Source organism: Chiloscyllium plagiosum, unplaced genomic scaffold (assembly GCF_037043375.1).
Source record: "Chiloscyllium plagiosum isolate Xiang-an unplaced genomic scaffold, Cpla_swu_hap1 HiC_scaffold_26, whole genome shotgun sequence".
In the NCBI taxonomy this organism is placed as follows: domain Eukaryota; kingdom Metazoa; phylum Chordata; class Chondrichthyes; order Orectolobiformes; family Hemiscylliidae; genus Chiloscyllium; species Chiloscyllium plagiosum.
The window spans coordinates 59,328,891-59,350,231 of record NW_028270164.1 but is presented as its reverse complement, the minus strand read 5'-3'; the positions used below and the strand labels follow the sequence as shown (position 1 = coordinate 59,350,231).

The following is a 21,341-nucleotide window of genomic DNA, read 5'->3' as shown; positions in this document are numbered from 1 at the left end:
GGCTGAAGGTTGCTGCAAATGCTTCAGCCTTATTTTTCGCATTGTTGAGCTGGGCTCTCCCATTATTGAGGGTCCTTCTCCAGTGATTTATTTAATTGCCCGCCATCATCCGTAATTAGATGTGGCAGGACTGCAGAGCTTAGATCTGATCTATTGGTTGTCGGATCATATAGCTCTATCACTTGCTGCTTGGCCTACAGTAGTCCTGTTTGAACGTTTCACTAGTTGCTACCTTTTTAGCTGAACCTGGCACTGCTCCTGGCATGCTGTCCTGCACACTCCACTGAACCACACTGATCCCCTGGCTTGAGATGGGGATATGCCAACCATCAGGTTGCATATTGGAGTACGGTATAGCTGCTGTTGATGGCCCACAGTCCCTCATGGATGCCCAGCCCTGATTTGCCAGATCTATTCAAAAACTTAACATTGTGATAGTACCACACAACACAATGAAGGATATTCTCAATGTGAAGATGTGTCTTTTCTCAACAAGGACTATGCAGTGATCATTCTTACACATACCGTGACGGATAGATGCATTTGCAACCAGCAGATTGGTAAGAAATAAAGTCAGGTATTTTATTCCCTATTGTTGGTTCCCTTAACACCTGCCACAGACCAAATCTAGCAGCTCTGTCCTTTAGGACCTGATCGTCTTGATAGTAGTGCTGTTGCTGAGCAACTCTTGTATGTAGACAGTGAAATCCCCAGCTGGAGAACATTTTGTGCCCTTTCCCCCCACAGTGCTTCCTCCAAGGACTGTTCAATATGAGTACTCACTCATCATCTAAAGGAGGACAACATATAGTAATCAGCAGGAAGTATCCTTGCCCATGTTTAACCTGATACCATAAGACTTCACGCAGATTCAATGTTGAAGAGTCCCAGGAAAAATCCCTCTGATCATATACCACTGTGCCCTGGTGTGTCAGTCCTGCCGGTTAGACAGGACATTAGGGTAGACGATGGCCTAGAGGTATTATCACTGCGCTGTTAATCCAGAAACCCACGTCTGGGGACCCAGGTTCAAATTCCATCATGGCAGATGGTGGAGTTTGAATTCAATGAAAATCTGGAACTAAGAGTCTGATGATGACCATGAACCATTGTCGGTTATCAGGCAAAATCTATCTCGTTCAAGAATGTCCATTAGGGAAAGAAACTGCCATTCTTATCTGGTCTGGACTACATGTGACTCCAGACCCACAGCGGTCTGGCTCTTAACTGGGATGGGCAATAAATGCTGTCCAAGCCAATGATACCCTCATCCGTGAATGAATATTAAAAGAAGTCCAGGGATGGTAATAGTGGTGTTCTTTAGGCAAGGAAATCACTGTCCTTACTTGGTCTGGTCTCTGTGTGACTCCACTCCCATAGCAATATTGTTAACTGTTTACTGCTTTCTGGGCAATTTAAGGATGGACAATAAATGGTGGAACCAGCAATCCCCATATCCAATAAATGAATTATAGAAAAATTGTGGAAAGAGGAGAGATAACATTTACATAGAATTCCTATGGAGAAAGATGCCATTTGACCCATCTTGCCTGCAATAACCCTCCGAAGAGTATCCCACCCCACACCCAATCCCCCTAACCCCTTGGGTACTATGGCTAATCCACCTAGCCTGCACATTTTCTAAATGCATTGAATTCAATACAGAACACTCAGAACTGTAAAGTGCCTCAGCAGAAAGGGAGGAGTTGTTCCTCGAGCTTACAAGGCAAGACATCGTTTGCTGCAAAAAAAATTGAAAACAATTTCTTCAATGAATCGAGTTGTGAAATTTCCATCATTGAGATGCCAGGAACATGAAACTTCTTGTTTTTAGTGACACTGGTTTTGCAAATCTCTGCAATGGTTTTTGAGTGCAAGAGGATTTATAATTTCTCCTGTCAGAAAGGGAGGTAAGTGTTGCCCTATGCCTTGGGAAGCTAAAAAGATCAGAAAACTTGTAAAAACTACCTCAGCAACAGAAAAGCTCACTCTTGGAAAGATGGCCATATAGTATTTTGTTCACAAATTATTGGAAGAAAATTTAAAAGGGAATTCAGCAGCAATACCCATTGAGTATCTTATCCATAAGTCAATATGGGATAATGTATGCTCTACTGAATGAGTGAATGAGAAAATAATGATCGATAATGGAGTTTTTAATCTGATGCTGAAGAATGAGGAGATCTCCAAACTGAAATGGGTGGATAGCAGTAGTCAGTTCTATTGGACATTCAGGAAAAAGGACACCTAGAAATTTAATGATCTCTTAATAAAAAAAGGGAATGAAATGTGTTTTTATTCCGTATGTTTATTTTCACAATTATTACATTAAAAGGGAATCTATTATCGTCTAATAAGGTCTGAATGAATGTTTGCAATCTAATGGAGTGAGGCAACAGTTGATGGATTTATGGTTGATCATTAATTGGGTTCGATTTGACTATATAGATGGAAGCTAGTAATCAATGGCATGAGTGTTTTATGGAGTATGAGTAAATGAAATAAAGCTCTCACTAAAAAGTATGGACTTGAATTCTTTATAAACAGTTATGTTCTAGTGTATAATAGTACCAGATTGATTTCAGTAGGCCCAAAATAAACAGCAGGATAATACAGATATTCCTTGAAAGGAATTCAGAACTAGTTGTAGAAACAGGAAAATTCATGGTTCATTGAAATATAGCAAAAGATAAAGTTCCAAACTGTCAACATTCTGAAGAGAAATCCTAAAGGCTCCTCCCAAGTCAGCCTGTGTTTTCTTGGCCTTGCTGATGTGACATTTATTACTAATACACAGCACTTCACTGCAGGAATTTAAAATGTTAAATGAGACAATATTAAATTGTCTGTACAATGATCTCTCCCTATCCTATATGATTCTGATGTCTCAGCCAGCAACCAGAGAGTCAAATGCTGTTTTCTTTCGATGTTCAATGGCATAGATACATACATCTGTAAGAGATGGCCACTTCCTCATCTACTCTCCTTTCATTGAAATGCACAGGGATACCAGATTGGTTTATTCCACTGAACTATGAGTGAATGGTTCCAGTTGCCTTTTGTAATGAAACTTTCTTTGTCTTTTAATATAAGTGGGACGACCAATTCATTACAACTCTATCTTATCCATGAGCCCTGGAACAATTTTACTGTTCTGTTGGATATTATAATTAGACACAAAGACGCTTGCAACGACAGTTTGGAGACAACGCCCATATCTCCCCTACTCAAACGTTTTGTCTTGAAAGGTAGTATCTGGGATAGAAGCAGAAGCACATCATCATGTGGCAGTTGGTATTTTTTGACAAAGGTTGAGCTGGTCTTTGTATTCAGGATATCCCCCACAATTGCCTGTAACTTCAAATTGATGCAATATTATAGCTGATGCATTTACATTGGACATTGTGTGGACTGGTCTATTTGCTTCAATGGCAGGTGTCACCTCTGCTGAATAGGTCTCAAACCAGTCTTTGTCACAGATTCTGCCTGAAACAATATGCCCATTTCTTTTTATTTGTTTATGGGACATGGGCTATAAAGTTTGGCCCAGTCAGTGATGCCCATCTCTAACTGCCTTGGAGAAGGTGTTGTGAGTTGCCTTCTTGAACTACTGCTGTCCAAAACACTGTCAGAGAGGGAGTACCAAGATTTTGATGAGCAACACTCAAAGAACAATGATACATTTCCAAGTCAAGATGGTGAGTGGTTCGAGGAGAACTTGCAGGTCGCACGTGTTCTCATGTTATCTGCTGCCCTTGTCTGTCCAGATGATAGTGGTCAGGAGTTTGTCTCAGGAGCCTTGGCGAATTCCTGAAGTGCTCCTTGTAGATGATCCACACTGCTGCTACTGAGCATCAATGGTGGAGGGACTGAATGCTTTTGAATGACTTGTCAGTCAAGCAGGCTGCTTTGCCCTGGTTCATATCAAGCTTCTGGAGTGTTGTTGGAGCCACACTTATCCAGGTGAGTAGGGAGTGTTCCTTCACACTCCTGAGTTGTGCCTGCTAGATGGTGGACAGGCTTTGAAGAGTCAGGAGCCAAGTGGTTTTGTTTCACGTTCCTCAATAACTGAGGACTGGGTGATCTCCCTCCCGTCCTCCGAACAGCTGAGGCATCTTTCACAGCATGAGTACGTTGGTGTAAGAGCAGGCTGCAAGCCTGAGTGAAGCCCTTCTTGCACACGGAGCAGGTAAATGGCCTCTCTCCAGTGTGAGTCCGCTGATGCATCAGCAGGTTGGCAGACTGTGTAAATCGCTTCCCACACACAGGACAGGTGAATGGTCTCTCCCCAGTATGAGTACGCTGGTGTGCAGTGAGGGTGGATGACTGTCTGAAACATTTCCCACAGTAAGTGCAGCTAAATGGCTTCTCCTGGGTGTGAATTCGTTGGTGTGACAGCAGGTTTGATGAATGAGTGAATCCTTTCCCGCAGACGGAGCAAATGAATGGCCTCTCCCCAGTATGAACACGTTGGTGCGCACTGAGGGCTGTTGAATGCCTGAAACTCTTTCCGCAAGATGTGCAGCCAAACGGCTTCTCCTGGGTGTGAATTCGCTGGTGTGATTGGAGGCCAGAAGAATGGGTGAACCCCTTCCCACAGACAGAGCAGGTGAATGGCCTCTCCCCAGTGTGAACACGTTGGTGTGCATTAAGGGCGGACGACTGCCTGAAGTTCTTCCCACACGACAAGCAACCAAATGGCTTCTCCTTGCTGTGAATCCGCCGATGTGACTGGAGGCCAGATGCCCCAGTGAAACCCTTCCCACAATCAGGGCAGGCATAAGGCCTCTCCCCGGTGTGAATCCTCTGGTGGGTGGCAAGAGTGGATGCCCTCCGGAAGCGCTTCTCACAGGTGGGACACCTGAAGGGACGCTCATCCGTGTGTGTCTGCTGGTGTTTTAGGAGGTCAGAGGATCCAGTGAATCCCTTCCCACAGAGGGAACATGTGAACGGCCTCTCCGTACTGTGAATCCGCTGGTGACCAATGAGATTGGCTGAGCAACTGAACCTCTTTCCGCAGGTGCTGCAGCTGAATGGTCGCTCTCCTGTGTGGATCCGCTGGTGCAACATCAGGTTGGCTGCCTGAGCGAAAGCCTTCCCGCACACAGCGCAGCTGAAAGGCCTCTCCCCAGTGTGCCCACGCCGATGGTACTCCAACAGGTACCGATGGTTGAACCCTTTCCCACAGTCCTCGCACTTCCATGGCCTCTCCCCGGTATGCCCCCGTCGGTGGTACTCCAGACGGGACTGACAACCGAACCTTTTGCCGCAGTCCTGGCACTTCCATGGACTCTCCATGGCATTCGTGTTCTTTGAGCGCCTCCAGGCAACACAAACAATTAAAGCAACCTAGCATCAGCTGATTTCTCCCTGCTTGTGTGGTCAGGTTGGTTACAACTTGTCCCAGAGTCTGTGTACTGGAGAACTTCCACTGAAGTTTCTTTTGTCAAAAAGAGACAAGGAAATCAAATCGAATGCCTTCCATATCCAGAGGCCGATAATACAGACGAGTGTGATGGTGCTGATGAGTGGAGAAGCTCAGTCAGATTTTGATGTGAGGCTTGCATTTGCTCTTTGTTAATCCTCCCCTTCTTATACTCTGGAGAGAGAGTTTACAAGAGGCATCATTCAGAACAGGATAAAAAGAGGTCCAGATAGAGGAATGGGCAAGTTGTGTGGAAAGAGATGAGCACCCAAGAAAAGTAGGAGGTAAAGTGGTCAGGATCTGGGAGGGACCCAGAAGGTCAGTGAGAGGTCCTGGGGTGGGGTAATTGGCGATGGTGGTGGTGGTCGTCCAAAGCGGAAGAGCCAAAGCGGGGAGCATAGGAGAAGGGAGACAGAGGGCCTTCTGTGTCACGGGCCCTTTTTGTTTCCTCCCACCCCTGGTTTTTGGGCCCCTTTCCCTCCTCAATGTGCATGCTTGTGTGAGGAGCTGGTCTCTATCTTGTAGATTGTGCATCATCAGTTCTGCAAATGCATGCATGTGTGTGTGTGTGGCGGGGGGGTGTATGGGTCTTTGTCTTGTGGATTGTGAATCTGGTCAGTTCTGCATGTGTGAGCGTGTAGGTGATCCTTATCCTGTAGATTGTGAACTGACAGTTGTGTGTGCAGGTATGGAGGGCATCTTTATCTTGCGAAGTGTGAATGGTATGCACATGCATACTTTTAATATGTTATAAATACAGTTTTGGGTCCGACAATATGCTCTGGATTTGTAATTTCCTCCAATACCATTGTAACCCTCCATACCTCTTTAACCAACTGCAGCACATATTCCCCTCCCTAACTCTAAACTCCTCCAGCCATTAGCACAATCCATATCTCTGGCACCAATTCCAACACTTCACAACTCTCCTGATTCCTATCATCCCATTAAATCCAATGTTTCCTCCTTCTGCTACGAGAACCCTCACTACACCTTTAATATCTGCAGCACCTGCAAAGCTCCCTTTCTCTTCATTCCATCAAGTGGCTAAAATGTTAAAATTAGATTCCCTACAGTATGGAAACAGACCCTTCAGCCCAACAAGTCCACATTGACTCTCCGAACAGTAACCAACCCAGACCTATTCTCCTACCCTATATTTACCCGACTTGGCAATTTAACATGGCCAATTCACCTAATCTGCACATCTTTGGATTGTGGGAGGAAACTGGAGCATCCGGAGCAAACCCATGCAGACATGGGGAAAATGTGCAAACTCCACACAGACAGTCGGCAAAGGCCGGAATCGAACCGAGGTCCCTGGCACTGAGCTACCATGCCGCCCATTATTCCTAAGCCTATAATATCATCTAGTCCCTATAACTCTGTGTTCCTTCAGCCTGTACAACAGTCCCAACTCCATGCAAATCTCCTCAATGTAACCTCCTTAGACTCTACAATCTACATGCTCCTGTAACATCCTCCATCCCCTCTATTCATCATACTGTAGTCTCACCTAGCCCTGCAGCTGTCCATCTCTTTTCCTGTAACTTGGTTCCACTCCTGTGAATTTTCCACCATTTCTATAGAACTTGTTCCACCTCACACAGCCCTCTCTATCAGTGAAACACATTTCATCCCCTAGAATCCTCTCCATCTTTGCATCTTCTTCCAGCCACAACATCTCTCAAAAACTCTTATGAACATTGGATGCTACAATTCTTCTTGTCAGTGTACACATCAGAAAATTTTAGGGGCATGTGTCAAGCACGGCGTGGATCGGACCTCATTCTACATATGGACTTATCATCTGTTGTCAGCATGTCCTCAGAAACGATCCAATAGTTGAGTCAAAAAGGACTTTCCTTTTCCTTTTCCCTTCTGCTTTCCCATCCTGACTGGCTCCCTACAATATACCCTGGAATTTTTACATCCAACCCTTGATCACACTTTAACCATGTCTCCCTGACAGTGATTGATTCAAAATCATTTCCCTCTCTCGTGTCATTAGATTAGATTAGATTACTTACAGTGTGGAAACAGGCCCTTTGGCCCAACAAGTCCACACCGACCCGCTGAAGCGCAACCCACCCAGACCCATTCCCCTACATTTATCCCTTCACCTAACACTATGGGCAATTTAGCATGGCCAATTCACCTAACCTGCACATTTTTGGTCTGTGGGAGGAAACCAGAGCACCCGGAGGAAACCCACGTAGACACGGGGAGAATGTGCAAACTCCACACAGTCAGTCACCTGAACCCGGGTCTCTGGTGCTGTGAGGCAACAGTGCTAACCACTATGCCACCATGCCGTCATATGTTCATCTATCTTAATGCAGATAATTTGGCCATTCAAATAAAGAATCTTTCATATACATTTTACCACTATTTTCTATCATGTACAATGCTGATTCACTGATGTACAATTTCATTAAACTCTTTGTCCTCTCCTGTTCTTTTCTGTTATATTTAATTATTTCACCATATTGTTCAGATGCTTCAACCTTCCTCTTTGGATTTCAAAATTTCTCTTCACCTGAACCTTATCCCTGTTTTAGTATTTCTTAGCCATCCAAAAGTGCCATTACGCACAACCGAGTGTCTGTTTTCGTTCAAAGCCCGGTCGATTTTAATAATTTGAGTGAATTAGAGTCATAGAGCTGTACAGCATGGAACCAGACCTTTCAGTCCAACTTGTCCATGCCGCCCAGATATCCTTAATTAATCTTGTCCCATTTGCCATCACCCAGCCCATATCCCTCAAACCTTTCCTATTCATGTACCCATCCACATGTCTTTTAAAAGTTGTAATTGTACCAGCCTCCACTACTTCCTCTGGCAGCTCATTCCAGCCTTTGCCTGAAATAACATGCCCCTCATGTCCCTTTTAAATCTTTCACCTCTCACCCTAAATCTGTGCCCTCTAGTTCTGGACTCTCCCATTTCAGGGAAAAGACTTTGTCTATTTACTCTATCCACGCCCATCATGATTTTATAAACCTCTATAAATTCACTCCTCCGCCTGCAACACTGGGGAAAACAGTCCCAGCTTATTCAGCCTCTCCCTAAAGCTCAAATCCCTCAACCCTGGCAACATGCTTGTAAATCTTTTCTGAACCCGTTCAAGTTTCACAACACCCTTCCTACAACAGGGAGACCAGAACAGCACACAATATTCCAAAAGCAGCCTAACCAATGTCTTATATAGTCACAACATGATCTCTTAACTCCTGTACTCTGACCAATAAAGGAAAGCATACTAAACGCCTTCTTCACTATCCTATCTACCTGCAAGTCCACTTTCAAAGATCTATGAACCTGTACTCCAATGTCACTTTGTTCAGCAACACTCCCCAGGACCTTACCATTAAGTGTGTAAGTCCTGCACTGATTTGCTTTTCCAATATGTAGCACCTCACATTTATCTAAATCATACTCCATCTGCCAGTCCTTGGCCCATTGGCCCATTATACTCTGAGGTAACCTTCTTTGCTGTCCATGACATCTCCAATGTCGGTGTCATCTGCAAACTTACGAACTATATCGCCTATGCTCACATCCAAATCATTTATATAAATAATGAAAAGTAGTGAACCCAGCACCGATCCTTGTGGCACTTCACTGGTCACAGGCCCCCAGTCTGAAAAGCAACCCTCCACCACCACCCTCTGTCTTCTACCTTCGATCCAGTTCTGAATCCAAATGGTTAGTTCTCCCTGTATTGATAACCGATCTACCATGAGGAACCTTGTCAAATGCCTTACTGATGTTCATATGGATCACGTCCACTCCTCTGCTCTCATCAATCCTCTTTGTTAAATCTTGAAAAAAACTCAATCAAGTTACTGAGTCAAGATTTCCCAAGCACAAATCCACATAGACTATCTCTAATCGGTCCTTGCCTATCCAAAGACATGGGCATCATGTCCAGCAGGATTCCCTCCGTCAAATGCCCATCATCAACATCAGGCACATCGGTCTATACGTCCTTGGCTTTTCCTTACCACCTTTCTTAAACATTGGCACCAATTAGCAATCTCCAGTCCTCTGGCATCTCACCTCTGACTATCGATGATCCAAATATCTCAGCAATCATTTCCCTAGCTTCCCAGAGTCCTAGGGTTTACCTGATCAGGTCCTGGGAATTTATCCACCTTTACATGTTTCAAGATATCCAGTACCTCCTCCTCTGTAATACGGACATTTTTCAAGATGCCATCATCTAGTTACCCACATTCTGTGTCTTCCATATCCTTCTCCACAATAAACACTGAAGCAAAATACTCATTTAGTATCCCCCCCACCTCTTGTACTTCCACAAATAGGTTGCCTTACTGATCTCTGAGTGGTCCTATTTTCTCCCCAGTTATCCTTTTGTCCTTAATGTATTCATAAAATCCCTTTGGATTCTCCTTAACCCTTTGTCAAAGCTATCTCATGTCCCCTTTTTGCCCTCCTGATTTCCCTCAAGTATACTCCTACTGCCTTTATACTCTTCTAAGGATTCACTTGATCTCTGCTGTCTATATCTGACATATGCTTCCTTCTTCTTCTTGACCAAAATCTCAATTTTTCTGGTCATTCAGCATTCCCTACACCTACTAGCCTTGCCTTTCACCCGAACAGGAACCTACTGTCTGCTTGAAGGCTTCCCATTTTCTAGCCATCCTTTAACATGTGAACATCCGCACCCAATCAACTTTTGAAAGTTCTTGCCTACTGCCATCAAAGTTCGCCTTCCTCCAATTTAGAACTTCAACTTTTAGATTTGGTCTACCCTTTTCTATCACTATTTTAAAACTAATTTAATTATGGTCTCTGGTCCCAAAGTGCTCTCGCACTGACATCTCAGTCACCTGCCCTGCCTTATTTCCCAAGAGTATGCCAAGTTTTGCACCTTCTCTAGTAGGTACATCCACATACTGAATCAGAAAATTTTCTTGTACACACTTAATGAATTCCTCTCCATCTAAACCCTTAACATTATGGTAGTCCCAATCTATATTTGGAAAGTTAAAGTCCCCTACCACCACCAACAGATAATTGAGACCTCCTTACAAATTTGTTTCTCAATTTCAGCTGACTATTGGGAAGTCTATAATACAATCCCAATAAAATAATTATCCCTTTCTTATTTCTCAGTTCCACCCAAATAACTTCTCTGTATGTGTTCCCAGGAATATCCTCCCTAAGTACAGCCGTAATGCTATCCCTTATCAAAAATGCCACTCCTCCTCCTCTCTTGCCTCCCTTTCTGTCCTTCCTGTAGCATTTGTATCCTGGAACATTAAGCTGCCAGTCCAACGCTGAATCATGTCTCTGTAATTGCTGTGATATGCCAGTCCCTTGTTCGTAACCATGCCCTGAGTTCATCTGCCTTCCCTGTTCGACCTCTTGCATCGAAATAAATGCAGTTTAATTTACCTTGCTCTCTGCTTTGGTCCTGCCTGCCTTAACTGTTTGACTTGCTTCTATTCCCAACTATACCAGTCTCAGACTGACCTCTTTCCTCACTATCTCCCCGGGTCCCAACCACCTCACTAGTTTAAATCCTCCCGAGCAGCTCTAGCAAATCTCCCTGACAGTATATTAGTTCCTTTCCAATTCAAGTGCAATCTGTCTTTCTTACACAGGTCACTTCTACCCCATAAGAGATTCCAATGATCCAAAGATGTGAACCCTTCTTCCCTGCACCAGCTCCTCAGCCATTCATTGAATGGACTGTGGGAGGAAACCGGAGCGCCCGGAGGAAACCCACGCAGACACGGGGAGAACATGCAAACTCCACACAGTCAGTCGCCTGAGGCGGGAATTGAACCCGGGTCTCCAGCGCTGTGAGGCAGCAGTGCTAACCACTGTGCCACCGTGCCGATTGTAGCACTGGGAGTAATCCAGATATTACGACTCTTGAGGACCTCCTTTTAAAATTCCTACCTAAGTTCCTATATTTTCCCTTCAGAATCTCATCCATGTTGTTTCTTATGTCGTTAGTTCCAATGTGTACAATGATCTGCTGTTGGCCCCATTCCCCTTTGAGGATATTCTGCAGTCTCTCTGAGATATCCTTGATCCTGGTACCAGGGAGGCAACACACTATTCTGATTTCTTGTTGTCAGCTGCAGAACCATCTGTCTGTGCCTCTGACAAGAATTTCCCCTATCACAATCGATTGCTTGGAACCTGATGTAGCCCTCGTTACATTAATTAATCTGGTAATTTATGAAGTTGGCATATGTAAAAAAACTAACCATGAAAGCTGCTAAATTGTCATAAAAAGCAATGTGATTCCCTGATGTCCTTCAGGGAAGGCAACCTGCTACCAGTCTGGACATACACAAGACACTGACCCTTCTAGGAAGGTAAACACAAAGAAACAGAATTGGAGAGAGAGAAAATGAATGGCAGGGGTGTAGTTTATGATTTTAATATATCTACAAATCAACCACAACTTTATGAGAATTTCACAAACTCCATCAGCTAAAAAGAAAAGCATTGTTCATTTATGTTGATACAGTCACCTCCAAGTTCCCCATTATCCTGACTTGTGTGACACCTCAGACTGGATGAGAAGAAGTTTCCTCCATTTAAACATTAGGAAGACTGAAGTCTTCGGTCCCTGCAAACTCCACTCCCTCGTCACGATTCTGTCCCTTTCCCTGACAACGATCTAAGGCTGAACTACACAGTTCTCAGCTATGGTGAAATATTTCACCCCAAGAAGAGTTTCCAACTTCCCCATTATCACCAAGACCACTTATTTCTAACTCAGTAACATCAGTCAACTCCACTCTAGTTGTCTGGTATGGAGGGGGCTAGCTATGAAGAAAGGCTGAGTAGATTAGGACTATTGTCATTAGAAAGAACAAGGTTGAGGAGGAACCTGAGGGCGACAAAATCATGAGAGATATAATTGGTGGATAGTGTTATGAAGATGTGGGTGTACTGTACCTTTAAAAAAGTTAAAAGCAACAGACCTACCTGACAGAACCAAGTGTTCTGAAAAGAAATATAATGTAACATTTGATCGAACAATACGATTAGCTGGTTGCCTGGAAACGACAAAACAGATTTGAATTAGGCTTATCAGTTTAAATTACACCCCGAAAAATACCAAACTCCAATCCAGTTTGAATTCAGTACATTGCCAATCTTAAAAACCAATGACACAATATAAGGGATATAAGACCTGGGAAAATTGAACAGTTGAGCGGAGATCTGCCAAGCCCCAGCATGTAAAAAGCCTACCTGAAAAATACCTCTCTTAAAAGGTTCCTTTATCGATCAGTAACCTATGAAGAAGACCGGAATTCAGAGAAAACGAAAGCTGCCTCGTTTTCAGATGATTTGTTTTGTAAATCATAATCGGGAGTTTTATTGGACTAGTATTATAGAAGGGAAGGTAACAGGTTAGAGGAAGGAATTGTAAATAGTTATTAGTTAATTATTCTCTTTTATACTTTAAGAAATAAAGGTGTTAATTTTTACTTTAACTAGTCCTTGGCCTATCAAATTTTCACAGATCACTGCTTGGGATAAATCTTTTCTGCGTTAACCTGCGTCGTAACAATAGCAAGAAGCTTTTCCCCAGAGTGGGGGACTCAATTACTAGGGGTCATGAGTTCAAGGTGAAAGGGGAAAAGTTTAAGGGAGATATGTGTGGAAAGTACTTTACACAGAGGGTGGTGGGTGTCTGGAACTCGTTGCCAGCGGAGGTGGTAGAGGCAGGCACAATAGTGTTATTTAAGATAGGTCTAGACAGATACATGAATGGGCAGGGAGCAGAGGGATACAGATCCTTAGAAAATAGGCAACAAGTTTAGATAGAGGATCTGGATCAGCGCAGGCTTGGAGGGCCAAAGGGCCTGTTCCTTTACTTTTTTTTTGCTGTTGTTCTTTGCTAGTCTCAGCTCATCTGCTGCCAAAACGCTCATCCATTCCTTTGTCACCTCTCAAGAGTTGACTATTCTGACACCCTCCTTGCTAGGCTTCCACAATCAACCTCCATCTCATCTTGAGATTCTCAAAAATGCTGTCCCCATGTGCTAACTCGCACCAAGTCTTGTTCAACCATCACCAGCCCATGCTTACTGATCAGCAAAGGCTCTAGGGTAACATTTTAAAACTACTGAAATTACTGGAGAAACTCAGCAGGTCTGTCAGCATTGTGGATAGAAAACAGAGTTAGGGTTTCAAGACCAGTGATGCTTCTTCAGAACTCTTTTTGTTTCAGATCTCCAGCATCTGCAGTTCTTTGCTTTACCAAAATTTAAAAATCTCATTCCTGTTTGCTTTCCTTCCTGATTGTCATTATCTCTATCACGGTGACCTCCTCCAGGCACACAGCCTTTCATATCTCTCCCCAGAAAGCAACAAAGGTTATGTCATGGCTGGGCTGCAGTAGAAACCACACTTAGAAATAGTCAACAGGAGAGTAAAATACAAAACATCACGAAAGTTCGATAATTGTAGAGAGGTGATTAGGGAGGAGAAAGGTAAAACAGAACAATGAATGGACATGGATTTAGATCCACAATAAAGCAGTCACACCAACTCCAGAGCCATGGAACCTCACAGATAAAATAATATAGAACTAAAAGCTCAAAGTTGTAGATGAATGTCAAAAATACATACCTCTGTAATAATTTCATTCTTCAATTTGAAAGTCTCCTCTTGGAACTTGCAAATGGAAAGATATCAGAAGCACAGAATTCAGAGAAAACTCCTACAGTTGAGGAAATATCCAGGGAGCAGGTGAGATCTCTGTGCAGCCTCCTTGAACATCCTGTAAAAGAAGTTTACAAATTCATACCGTTTCATCCCTTTAGACCCGACTGCTGTATCCAACTCCTTGAAATGTTCGGTGCAGACTATTTTCGGTGCTTGTGAATTTCACAGGCCATCACTCTCTGGGTGAAGAAATTTCACTCAACTCAGCCCTGAATGGTTTACCCTGTATCCTACCTCATCAACAACATCCTTCCTGCACCTACCCTGTCCAGTCCTGTTGAAAGTTTTGAGGTTTCTCTCAGCACACCTCTCTAATATCAGAATGAGTAGGAGGATTTTGTTGCCCTTTATTCAGAATGGAGCTTATCAAGCTGAATTTGCCTTTCAGACCCAATCTCTTATTGATGAGTCAGATCAGCAGTGCAGAAGGAAAGAAAAGAAAGCAGAACCTGATCTCTGCATCCCACAAACTCATGGGACATCCTGCTTCATGTGTCCAAAAACTCTGTTCGGTGACATGAAGACCCAAGGCAGAAATGACCCTGAGTAACTGTCATCCTTGAATGCAGAGACTTCAGACCTTGATGCAATGTGCTGCAGAGAGTAGGCATGGTCATCCTGGACCAGGAGGAGGGGACGATATGAATTTCTATGCTGGACAGTCAATAGTAGAATTTTAAACTCTTTTGCCAAGGGGTTAGAAAGAGTGGATTTACACACAACACACCAAGAAAATTGTTGTCTCTTCAGAATGTCTATCGTCTGGCTTCCTCTGGTGCAGGAAGGATGTTGTTGATGAGGTAGGATACAGGGTAAACCATTCAGGGCTGAGCTGAGTGAAATTTCTTCACCCAGAGAGTGATGGCATGTGAAAAGCACAAGCACCGAAAGTAGTCTGCACCGAACATTTCAAGGAGTTGGATACAGCAGTTGGGTCTAAAGGGATCAAACAGTATGTGGAAAAAAAGTGGGATAAAGGATTAGCACGATCATGATGGATGGAGAAGCAGACTCAAAAGGTTATAAGTCAGTATGAGAGACAGACCCAGCCTTGCCGAATTAGCGCACATCAGTTACCCACAGTTACAGATATCAGCAAACACTGCCCCGGGAACCAGGGGTTGCCCCGGGAACCAGGGGTTGCCCCGGGAACCAGGGGTCGCCCCGCCCACTTCCCAGGGCATCCCGCCCCCAGATAGACCACCCCCCAGCTCCCGAGCCCAAAGACTCGCCTCCAACTCCAAAGGAGATCCATTGCATGAGGCCCCGCCCACCGCTTGCGGTTCCGCCCCCCCCACGAGAAAGAGATCCCCTGACGAAGACCCCGCCCACCAGCACTATGCTCCGCCCCCAGCCCCTGCTGGAGAATCCAGACTCAAGGCCCGCCCACCAGCTCGTGACTTCGCCCAATCTTAGGACAGGACAAAGATGGCGGCCACCGGGCGGGTCGTGAAGGGGGAAACTAGCGACTGCTGTCTCCTGTCTCTTTGTAACTTCCAGCTGACTTGCCGCGACCCTCTTGGAGATCTCAGGCCCCAATGATTTCACCCAAAGCTTCACATTTATTTATTGTCCGCATCGGCCCCAAATCAATCGGCGGCCGTTCACCTCGGCCAGGTTCCCCAGGAGGTTAAAGAACCGCCGCCAAAGCAGAGGATGAAGCGTCTCCACGTTATCCACTTGCCTCACTATTCTTACCACTGCGCATGCTCGAGAACTGCGCTTGCGCCATGGGGAGGGGGGGCAGTTGGCCGCCGCACAGCCTTCTGGGTAATGGTATCACCATTGTCGCTCGTCCCTTGTCCAGGTCGGTGGGCAGCTGGTTTGAAATGCAGAGGGACGTCTGGTGTGGGTTCAATTCTCGCACTACCTGAGAGTACTATTACGGAGTTTTCTTCTCAAACGCTTGCCTGGCCTGAGGCACGGTGACCCCCCTGTGGGGGATTAGAAATGTTGTTTTTGCAGGTGCGGGGGTTAATTCTAGTAGCATGTAGCATACTTAAGGCTAAGACTTTAATGAATATAGAGGGTCTTTTAAAGAAAATAGTTTTAAGCTAGGAAATAACTTTAAAGGGTTGTAGATGACCACAAAAAGAAGCAGCAAGGGCATTTCACAATAAAGCTTATAGTATGATAAGAGAAACTGGATAAAAGAACAAGCTGTAACAAACAAGGAACAAAGAATGCAGACAAGGACAGCAGGATGGCCAGATAAAAAAATAAGTAACAAGTGAGGTAATTGGCTTATGATCGGATGGGAAAGCGGAGGCGTGATTCCACAACTTGTAAACTAAATAAGAAAGCTAGTATGCTCTGATTTCATGCGCACTTCTGCTTGATTGCAGAAGCGTCTGGTTCTTGCAAGGCTGTAATAAATTCTTGTTTCCAAGGGCTTTGTCTCAGGCTGATTGATTTATGAGTGAGTTTTGTTTCTCACCCCCCAAGGTCAAACTACCATGACAAGTCATTTCTCCCTATTGAGAGAGCAGCCTGGTAAGACTATGATGACTGTACCTGGTCTCACGCTTCTCAGGGGTGTCACACTTAAAATCAAATCTCACTATTAACAGTTTTTTTTTAAAAGTTCAAGGTTTACAAAATCTGCAAAGTTCCACAATTTAACTGATTTTCAGACCCAATTTGATAAAAAGCATGGACTAGCCTTCTGTACTGAACAAGAATCATGATGTATTACAAATAATTTGACTGAGCTACAGTTAAACAGTTAGAAACTGTAATACATTTAATTAAATCTCTGATTCCTCTTGAGAGAGAAAATTTTCAGGTTGTCAGGTGTATGTTGATTTTAATGAATATAGAGGGTCTTTTAAAAAAATAGTTTTAAGCTAAGAAATAACTTTGAGTATTGTAGTTGACCACAAAAGAAACAGGAGGGGCATTTCGCAATAAGCTCATAGTTTGTAGGTCCGCTCTTTGGGCTATCAAAATAGTAAAGGATGATCTCAGAAGTCAGTAGGTTAGAAAAGAAAAGAGGAACTGGACAAAATAACAGGAAAGCTGTAACGAACAAGGACAGTCAAATGAGACAGATTTAAAAGAAAAACAAGTGAGGTAATCAATAAGTATGATTGGCTTAGGCTTGGGTGCAGGGAATTACCACATGAAGAATCCACCCATCCTTAAAGATGTTCAAATAAATGTACTGCTTCGAAACTCTTTGACTCGGACTGAAAATTATTGATTAAGTGGGTTCGTTTCTCACAATTAGGGGCTCTCGACCGGGATGAACTTCAGCTCCTGAAAAGGCTCCCACCGTCGATAACTGAGAAGGCGTGCCCCGTTCCTTTAGAACGGTTTCGTGTTTTTCAACAGTGGGTGGCTTGAGGGATTGCCTGAATTGAATCCTTTAAGAGTCGTTCCGAACCAGTTGGCAGTGAGTGTGTGTACCTTGAGTTGGACTCAAGGAGTCTTTGGGTGTGTCCCAAGGGGGAAGGCAGGTAACTCTGTGCACAGACCAAGGTAAGAAAACTGACTTTTAAGTACTACCTTGGTGGCTGGGGTTTGGGTTTTAGTAGTTATGAGGGACTAACGAAAGTAACCTGGGGGTTCGGGAGTACCAAACTCCTACCTCGAGTTGGACTCGAGGTTTCTAGTTCATAGGGGTGGGACCCCAACTCGATTGTCTTTTTGCGATTTACAAGGACACCAGAATCACCTGACAGGGGTCAGGCTAACCCCGAAAAAGTGCCCTACCTTGAGTTGGACTCAAGGATTTTCTGGGGAAAGAATCCTCAGATTCTATAGGGATTGGATCCCTATTGGGGGAGGTGATTGAGGCCACTGGGTGGTGAACCAGGGTGAAATGGGTTGTGCAACAAGTAGTAAAGGAAAATCCTCCGCTGAGAAGGGAGGTGTCCCTGGCAACATTCCTCTAGAAAGTCCGTTGGTTAGGATGTTGGGAAATTGGAAACAAAATGAACACACACACGACAAAAAGATAGAAAGAAGATGATAATGTATTCAAAGTTTGTGAGAAGATTTGTAGCTCGGGTGCTCGTTGCTGTGGTTCTGTTCGCCAAGCTGGAAGTTTTTGTTGCAAACGTTTCGTCCCCTGTCTAGGTGACATCCTCAGTGCTTGGGAGCCTCCTGTGAAGCGCTTCTGTGGTGTTTCCTCCGGCATTTATAGTGGCCTGTCCCTGCCGCTTCCGGTTGTCAGTTTCAGCTGTCCGCTGTAGTGGCCGGTATATTGGGTCCAGGTCTATGTGTTTGTTGATGGAGTTTGTGGATGAGTGCCAAGCTTCTAGGAATTCCCTGGCTGTTCTTTGTTTCGCTTGCCCTATAATGGTAGTGTTGTCCCAGTCAAATTCATGTTGCTTGTCATCTGCGTGTGTGGCTACTAGGGATAGCTGGTCGTGTCGTTTTGTGACATCGTCCTGCCGTCTTCTGGCCAAAGTACGGGTCAGACGAAGACTGGGTTTGTCATTATTTAAATTTATATGTTAATGAAAAAGAACCCTTCAGTCAGGAGGAGTCTGATTATGCCTCCTGTTGGAAGAATGAATCTAAAATACGGATGTGCACTGTAAAAATAGATGAAAAGAAAATCCCTAGTGCACCACCTCTATCCCCATGGGAGGTATTAGAAATTACACAATTCTGGACAATTAAACAAGACTGAATTCCAGAAAATGAAACCCGACGGGACCAACACCCCACGATTCTACGGACTACCAAAAATCCATAAACCTGGAGCCCCCCTCAGACCTATAGTCTCACTACCCGGAACACCAACTTACAGACTGGCCAAAGAACTACACACAAGACTGAAATACCTAGTAGAAGAGTCACAGCACTCCAACCACTCCATCCAGGAATTCCTAAAAATCATCAAAAACACCAAAATAGACGAAGCAATGATCTCATTCAACGTAACAGCACTGTTCATTTCCATCAACATCGACCTGGCAAAGGAAACACTTACCACACTTTTAGAAGAGACCATCACACACACACCAACCACCATCAATCACATTACCAACGACAACATCATGAAGCTAGTGGACCTGTGCCTCACCACCCACTTCACTTTCAACAACATGGTCTATAAACAAACCAACGGCGCACCCATGGGATCTCTGCTATCAGGATTCATAGCAGAAGCAGTAATGCAAACACTAGAACAAACAGCCCTACCAACCATCAAACCAAAAATCTTGGTCCGCTACGTAGATGACACCTTTGTCATCACAAAACGAAACAAGATTGAAGAGACATTTAACATCATCAATAACACCCTCACAGGCATAAAGTTCACCAAGGAGGAAGAAACCGACAACAAACTTGCTTTCCTGGACGTCACAGTCGAAAGAAAGGACAACGGAGAACTACAAACCTGCGTATACAGAAAACCAACAAATACTGACCAAATACTTAACTACACCAGCAACCATCCCAACACACACTGTATCAGAACACTATTCCAACGAGCCACCACACACTGCAGCACAGACGAACTTCGGAAAACAGAGGAGAACCACCTATGCAACGTATTCAAGAAGAACGGATACTCAAAAAATACAGTGCGCAGATTCCTCAAGAACAAACCACGACACGCAGACCAAACACAGCCAGAAACCCTAACCACCTTACCATACATCAAAGAAGTTTCAGAAACGACAGCCAGACTACTAAGACCCCTTGGAATCCTAGTAGCACACAAACCCACCAACACTCTCAAATAAAAACTAACAAACTTAAAAGACCCAGTACATCCCATGGACAAAACCAACGTCATCTACAAAATTCCATGCAAGGACTGCCACAACCACGACATAGGACAAACAGGAAGAAAGTAGGCCACCAGGATACACGAACACCAGCTAGCCACAAAAAGAAACAACCCTCTCTCCCTCTTGGATGAAAAAAAACAACATTTCGACTGGGACAACACATCTATCCTGGGACAGGCTCAGCAAAGACATGCCAAAGAATTCCTAGAGGCCTGGCACTCCAACCACAATGCCGTAAACAAACACATAGATCTAGATGCCATCTATCAACCCCTCAGAAAACGAACAGGAAATGACATCACCACAAACCCCAGGAACCCCATCCAGGAGAAAGAGATAAATAGAAGACAACAGCTTCGCTTCACTTGGAGGTCACCACTGATGATGAGTTCGCCAGATAATGAAACGTATGGATATCAAGCCTACAGCTCAGCGAGCAAACCTACACCCTAGATATTAGAAAATTTACCCCTTCCATATGGAAGAATCCAACAGCCTGTGGCGGTTTCTGGTAGGCAGTGGGACTGGGGCAGGGGGAAGAAGGTCCCACCACGTCTGAGACAGAACAGGAAATAGATAAAGTCAGGTCCCGATTGCAAAACACACCAGAAGCCAAATGGGAAGATTAGAAGAAAGTGAAGGGGAGGCGGGAGAAATGTTGGTCCAACACATGCTTCCATTAAGAGAGGTCCCGATCGGCGAACGAGAAATTGGATTTGTTAATGCCCCTTTAACTAGTGGGGAAGTAAGTTTCTTTAAAAAAGAAATGAAATACGTATAGAAGACCCAGTAGGTTTGTCAGAACGAATTGATCAATTCCTGGGTCCGCATGTATATACTTGGACAGAATTGATGTCCATACTAAATATTTTGTTTAGTGGAGAAGAAAGAGGGTTGATAAGGAAAGCAGCATGTGGGGTTTGGGACAGGGAACATCCCATGGGAACTGAAGGGGCAGATCAGGCAGAGGATAAGTTCCCCTTAAGAGACCCCAATTGGGATCATCAAAAGCAAGAAGATAAGGAAAAGATGAAAATTATGAAAAATTTATTAATAAGGGCAACTGGAGAAGCCGCCCCAAAGTCGCAGAATTTAACGAAGGCATTTGAGATATGTCACGGAAAGGAAGAAAGTCCCTCAGAGTTTTTACAAAGACTGAAGGACTCTATGTGCAAATATTCTGGGATGGATTTAGAGGGGAAGGATTGTTGAAAATACACTTTGTGACTAAGTCTTGGCCAGATATTCAGAAGAAAATACAGAAAATAGAGGGATGGAGTAAGAAACCATTAGATGAATTGCTGAGGGAGGCTCAGAGAGTATTTGTAAGGAGAGAGGACGAAAATCAGAAACAAAAGGCAAAAATAATGATAACCACGGTTGATGAGATAATAAAGAAAAAGACAAAAGGAGAAAGAAACCGGAATGGTCGGGGA

General features: G+C 44.1%; 1 protein-coding gene across 3 annotated transcripts; it reads right to left on the bottom strand.

Annotated features, from left to right (window-relative positions):
- Positions 1-1,742: 1,742 nt before the first annotated feature.
- LOC122563348 (uncharacterized) lies at positions 1,743-15,827 on the bottom strand. 3 transcript variants are annotated; one of them, XM_087973785.1, is made up of 4 exons: positions 15,764-15,827; positions 14,060-14,210; positions 12,407-12,477; positions 1,743-5,599 (listed from the first exon to the last, which is right to left on the bottom strand). In XM_087973785.1, the coding sequence occupies exon 4, from the start codon at positions 5,296-5,298 to the stop codon at positions 3,925-3,927; it is 1,374 nt and encodes a 457-aa protein (XP_087829911.1). In that variant the 5' UTR covers positions 5,299-5,599; positions 12,407-12,477; positions 14,060-14,210; positions 15,764-15,827; the 3' UTR covers positions 1,743-3,924. The 3 variants fall into 3 exon arrangements, with proteins under 3 accessions (XP_087829911.1, XP_087829913.1, XP_087829912.1); XM_087973787.1 differs by lacking the exon at positions 15,764-15,827 and adding an exon at positions 15,546-15,712; XM_087973786.1 differs by lacking the exon at positions 15,764-15,827 and adding an exon at positions 14,883-15,064.
- Positions 15,828-21,341: the final 5,514 nt, after the last annotated feature.